The sequence below is a fragment of the Convolutriloba macropyga genome, chromosome 12 (genome assembly GCF_964194025.1).
Source record: "Convolutriloba macropyga chromosome 12, txConMacr16.3, whole genome shotgun sequence".
Taxonomy (NCBI): Eukaryota; Metazoa; Xenacoelomorpha; order Acoela; family Convolutidae; genus Convolutriloba; species Convolutriloba macropyga.
The window spans coordinates 16,175,642-16,181,641 of record NC_134479.1 but is presented as its reverse complement, the minus strand read 5'-3'; the positions used below and the strand labels follow the sequence as shown (position 1 = coordinate 16,181,641).

The 6,000-nt window shown below is 35.4% G+C and overlaps 1 protein-coding gene across 1 annotated transcript in view; it reads right to left on the bottom strand.

Annotated features, from left to right (window-relative positions):
• Window positions 1–6,000, bottom strand: part of LOC142350401 (intermembrane lipid transfer protein VPS13A-like) — a 229,852-nt gene that overhangs the window by 76,970 nt on the left and 146,882 nt on the right. The window contains exons 31-35 of the mRNA XM_075402248.1: window positions 3,194–3,298; window positions 2,608–2,754; window positions 1,808–1,951; window positions 1,235–1,465; window positions 443–466 (exon numbers count right to left, since the gene is read on the bottom strand). Coding sequence (XP_075258363.1) covers window positions 443–466; window positions 1,235–1,465; window positions 1,808–1,951; window positions 2,608–2,754; window positions 3,194–3,298 — 651 coding nt within the window. The remainder of the gene's footprint in view (window positions 1–442; window positions 467–1,234; window positions 1,466–1,807; window positions 1,952–2,607; window positions 2,755–3,193; window positions 3,299–6,000) is intronic.

The following is a 6,000-nucleotide window of genomic DNA, read 5'->3' as shown; positions in this document are numbered from 1 at the left end:
ATTTGCAGTATGAATGATTAAAATAAACATACCACTAGTACTTTGTAATATTATTATTATTATTATTATTTCTGAATGCTCCAAAACAATTGAATCGTAGAGGAAATGCACCCACTTCCGTTTTAAATATCTTGTTCAAAACAACATCCAATAACTGAATAGAAAGAAACTTAAAATCATAAAACTTAACAACAAGGACAATACACTGTATTGACTGATACATGGAAAAGACATACATGAGGAACAATTTAAGAATCAAGGCATTGACCTCCAAAATGGTAAAGACACATTGAAAATGGACATCTATGAGATCCATGTAAAAAGAGCCACACCAAAATAATCATGTACAGAAAAAATGTACAGTTAGAATGAGAGTTCTAGCATGCATACCGTGAGTTTAATTTAATACAAATTTGGTGTGATTTTTGAAGGAAATACTTACATCAGCACTCTCAAGCATTCTACTCTGTAATCAGGAAACCTCAATGGCATCTATCGTCATAGTCTTCTTTATTTACATGGTTTCAGAAAACTACATATAGGTTGTTTACTACAACCAGGATTTCAAGATATTTCTATTAAGTACGCTCAATTTTTAACCCCCCCCCCCCTGCACTCAATTATCTAACTGTTGTTGAAACCAATCATGATCATCGTTCAAATATTATAGCAATTTTTTTGTGCTCCTTATCAAACAATTCTTGGATAATCCACACATTGTGAGGCACCTGAAAACGGATCAATTGATGATCTAATTGTGTGCTCGTTTCTTCTCTTCAACTTCAAATTATATACTTTTGCACTGCATAAATAAACTTATTTAGCATCACCTGATAACATAATGAACAATTTATTATTATTATTTCGTTGTGCACAATCTAATCTCACATTAGTTTCAATCAGACTAAATTATCCTCAATAAACTAAAATTGAAATTCAGAGAAGTCTTTTTCGGCACTGCAGAGTGAGTTCCATATAATCCCAAACTTAAAAATCATATAAATAACATTAAAAATCCTGCTTATGCCTTTAACAATGACCTGAGACAATGCGTGAAATGTAAGACGTGTTAGTATGTAAGATGTGTTAGTATGTAAGACGTATGCCAAACCTAAAACAAATAAGTTTTGGCATTTTCTTGATTACTTGATTGGTTTACATTATAGCAGCTGTCGATATTCAATGTCATAGTTTCTATACGGCCAACTGAATTGCGTATTACGTCATCACTAACCTTCGGCATCCGGATGAGGAACTCGTCCGCTCTCCATATATAGAACGGCTTGCTCCTACAATCCTCCCCTCCCGCATATCTCAACATGAGACTCATCGTCTTCTTGTTGTCCGAGTTGGAGTCCTGGGTCTCTGGCCAGATGCCTACAACTGCTGACTCTAACAAAGGCTTCCATGCTTTTGGATCCTCAATTTGCTGTCCTGGGAAATACTGAGCATACTCCAAGTTGTACTAAAACAAAGTAATATTTTGCAGATTTGTTCTTCATGATGAAACATTATATTGACTCGTCGACTCTCTGTTTGAAAGATTCAAAGCAAATACATTGCAGAGCGCCCACAAAATTGAGAAATATTTGAATAGTTCTTCAGTAATGGGTAAAATTTCATACAATTTAAATTGTACAAAGGAAAAACTTTACAAGGAAAAAATGTACAAAAGAAAGAATTCTCCAAATCATCTAAAGGTGAAGATCGCCAGTTTGACTTCTTATTCAAACAAAGTTTCAGTATTTCCAAAGCAATTGAAATTTGAACAGAAACTTTAAAATGTTGCTTTAAATTAAGAGTAGACCTTAGTATTGTTAAGAAGAATGTAGTTTGGAGTGATGACGATGATTTTGGTCAGCTTCATTTTGGAGAGCGTGTTTGTCACTCCGACCAGCAAATCTCCTCCACTTCTCCTGGGACAGGTGGCCACTTCTGCATTGCCCACTGCCTAAAATGTTACCAAGGTTTAGCGGACACAATAACCACGTTGTAGTAAAACCTAATAAAACGGAAAATGGCAAAAATTTCCTTTCTTATTCCTTCAATACCGCAGTACAGCGTACTAGCTCCATAAATATGCAAAATTTTATATTAGTGACAAAAACTGAAACGCCTTGTTTACGCTCTTGTTAAATTAAAAAGTCTTGACCAATTTTTTTCATCATATCCCGTTTTTTTTCTGGATGCCACTTTTACTGTAGTTCTGTATCTGTTCACGGTTCCTAATAAAGAAACTGTACACTGGTCAAATCTTTAACAGCTTCTTCATGGACAGATTTATACAATTTTCTTGTACGATTGTGGCATCTCCCTTATTTAAGGAGGTTCCACTATGGAGTATTTATCCTTCTAGTATGGTTTTCATTCAGTATTTTGCTAAGTTTTTCCAAGTGCGGGGTACAAGGTAAAAACGTTCTGATTTCTGCTAAGTTAATTTCTAAGTTAATAAGGATGCTTAATGCAAGCGACTGAACGGAGGTGCGGTAGTGGTAAGAACTGAAATTATACAACTTTACTGAGTGTAATATTTTTCCATTTTCTATTTTTATCAACCAATCAAAAGCTAAAGCGTGATACCGATTAATTAAAAAATCATTGACACACCTGAACATTAAGCGGATCTGAGAATAGGGAGCTATCTACTCTGACACATAGCTTGATTTTGTCGACACTGTCTTTGCTGGAGGGGGTGAAGATTGTGATCCCACCAAAGTCACGCGGATGAGTTGTCACTTTGTCATCGTCTGCACGCTGCACAAAAAATACTGATTATGATATCAAATTCACTCCAATTTTTCTGCACGTTGACACGCACAGATCCGACAACGAATCTTAAGTTATTACTTCAGCACAGACAGAGGGGAGGGGGAGATATATTGCCTGGGGTATAAGTTCACTTAGAGGCGTCATTAAATGACGTTATTAAATGTTGTTATGGACCACTGTAAGATCTAATGGGAAAATTAAACCCATTTTGGCGAACTTTTCATTTGACTTTTAGTATAGACTTTTAGACACCGTCAATTGAATGAAATTGTGTACGGGAGATCAATTTAGATAACGCAGATATCAAAAAATCAGAAGGACGTAAAATTCGATCCAAAAGTCAAAAACGATGTCGGAAACATTTCTTCCAAGTTCGGCTATAGTCAAGGCTAGGTGGAAACAATCTCAATGAATGGAAAGGTACCTTAATGTACAGATCTCTCTCCAGTCTGTTCACAATCCAGTATGGTGCAAATATAGACATGATGAGGAAGTTGCTCTCGTCGTACTCCCATGAAACACCCATAACCTAAAACAACTAGAAACTAACAATTAGATATATCAACAAACTTATGTACCCTAAATTTTGTGCCGAATCGAGTTGTAACTTCTTATGCTCTTGCATCCATAGTCTAGTGCGGGATGCAGAACCGCAGTGAACGACTTGAAAGGGTGCTTAGAAATCTGAATGAAGGTGATTTATATCACAAAAAATGAGTAAAGAATAAATGAGTAAAGAAAGTATTCAGATGAAAAGATCGTTTAAAAAACAATGGTTACAATCCAAATTGCGTAAAGCCCAAACAAAATATAAAACATTCTTGCGAAAATTTAAAATCCTGAATTTGGCAAACACAGTCTCGCCAATTTTCTAAAACATAACCGACTAACGTCGGGCAAATTGCTCTCAAACGACCGGCGAGCGGTTGGCTTCGTCAACAGCTAGCCACGGTTTAGTTACCTCAGGTCACTACATCCCGTTTCTGAAAACGAAAGTCAAATGGGTCAGACGAAAAGTCCGCCAAGCAAAAAATTGCATAAAAGACAAACAGGGTTATTAAATTTGCTACAATTGCTCTTGAGAGCAATTAACAATGGTTTCCTAAAAAGTGCCGGTTAGATCAGTTATGATAAAAAACTCATTGATAATGAGGATCAGAGATGACACTACGCAAAGAAGATAATGTTATTACGCAAGACATTAAAATCTTAAGAAACAATTCATTGTCTCAAGAGACTATCCCTGTTTCAAGCCAGAAATAGTTTCACAGGCTCAAAAAGATCCATACACTTGGAATTTACAAATTTTCCAAAAATTTGAAAAGTTTAAATTTTATCGAAAAATTAACACTGGAGTCACAAAAAATGTTGATCACCATCCCATTAACTCTAGAAAACATGCAGCAGCTTATTATCAAACCTTGTAGGAGGTTCGAGAGCCTCTGTAGCCGGAAAAACAAAAACATGAAAAATTGCAAATATTTTAAAAATTGATCAAATTTATGATAATAAAATCTTGAAGAACATTCCATTACATCTCTAAACTATGCAGTAACATATTATCAAACCCTAGAGGAAGTTCCGAGGCCCTTGAGGCTAGGGAAACTTAAGAAATGAGAAACCTTTTCAAATAACTTAAAAAAATACAAGTTTTATTAAAAAAAATTGCTATAATTTGTGATATTGAAAAGATGACAATTAATCCATGACCAACAAAAATTTTCCCATAACTTAATATCAAACCCTGACAGGCTTTCTGACCTTTCAGGTTCAAAAAATCTGAATAATGAGTATAAATGTCAAAAAATTGGAAAAAATGGCTAAAAATATGAAAAATAAGCTTAAGTTCGTAATGTTAAAATCTTGCAAGACATGCTATTTAATCTGAAAACTATTCAGTAACCTATTTTCAAACCTTTATCAAACCTTATTTGAGTTTTAGTATTAAATGGCCGACAATTGAGTTCAGCTGCTTGAGATTGTGATTGAGAGAGAATTTTAGATCACGCGAAACGCAAAAAGTCAAGGGAGTAAAAGTCACTCGAAAAATCAAAATTGTCAAGCGAAAATTTTGCATAAAAAAGACACACAGGTTTACAATAATTGCTATGAACTTCGTTCAAGAGCAATTAATAAGTAATTACCCCCCTTAGGATGTTTTCTGGCAACCGGGTTTGGAAAGACCTGAATAAGGATAAAAAAGTCAAAAAATTTGGAAAAATTGCACGTTTTGTCGAAAAATTGCTGAAATTTGTGATATTAAAATGTTGAAACAATTCCATTACCACTATAAACAATGCAGTAACCTATTACCAAACCCTAGATGAGGTTCTTTGACACATAGGACTGATGAAAATCAAAATGTCAAAAATTTTCAAAAAGCTTGAAAAAAATTTCAAAAAAGTATAAATGTGGTTTTTAGCAAGCAGCTGTTCGTCGGTATCTAGAAACGGAGGGGGGGTGCACCGGGGGCAGATTGAGGGGCAACACTGGGGTGGGGGGCAACAGCGAGGTGGGGGGGCAACGGGGGGTTCACCAGCTGGGGTGTCTTCAACCTCTAAGAACCGCTCTTCACACCATAAGTATAAGTCTCCAAAACAGTTTAAGCTGAAACAGAGCTGAAAAGCTCTAAGAGAACTGAATGCCCGCTGGGCGCTACCTGTTTTTCCGGTTTTTGAGGACGAAAAGTCAAAAGCATCAGACGAAAAATCGGTCAAGCTGAAAACCGCATAAAAAGACCGACAGGACTAATATAATTGCTACAAACTGCGTTTGAGAGCAATTAAAAACAGAGAAGTTTTGTTCATTATGTGTTAAATTGGATCGACGCAAACCAAATGACCGATTTGAAATTTACAAAAGAGATAAATTTGATAATTTTAGAGTAAAAATATATCTATTTAAACCAAGTATATTGTTAAAATGTTGAAACCAGTCCATTACCACTATAAACTATGCAGTAAACTATTATCAAACCCTAGATGAGGTCCTTTGACACCTAGGACTGATAATGATCAAAAAACGTCAAAAATTTTCAAAAGCTTGAAAAGAATTGCAAAAAAGTATAAATTTGGTTTTTAGTGGGAGCTCTAATCAATTGCAGCCTGCTTCAGTCGGGGGGAGGGAGGGGGAACCTAAATGGGACTAAGAATTTCAATAGTGCGCTTCAAATAACCACATCAGAGGTAAACATATACGACTATTAAGATATAAAGTAAAAAATGACGCCAG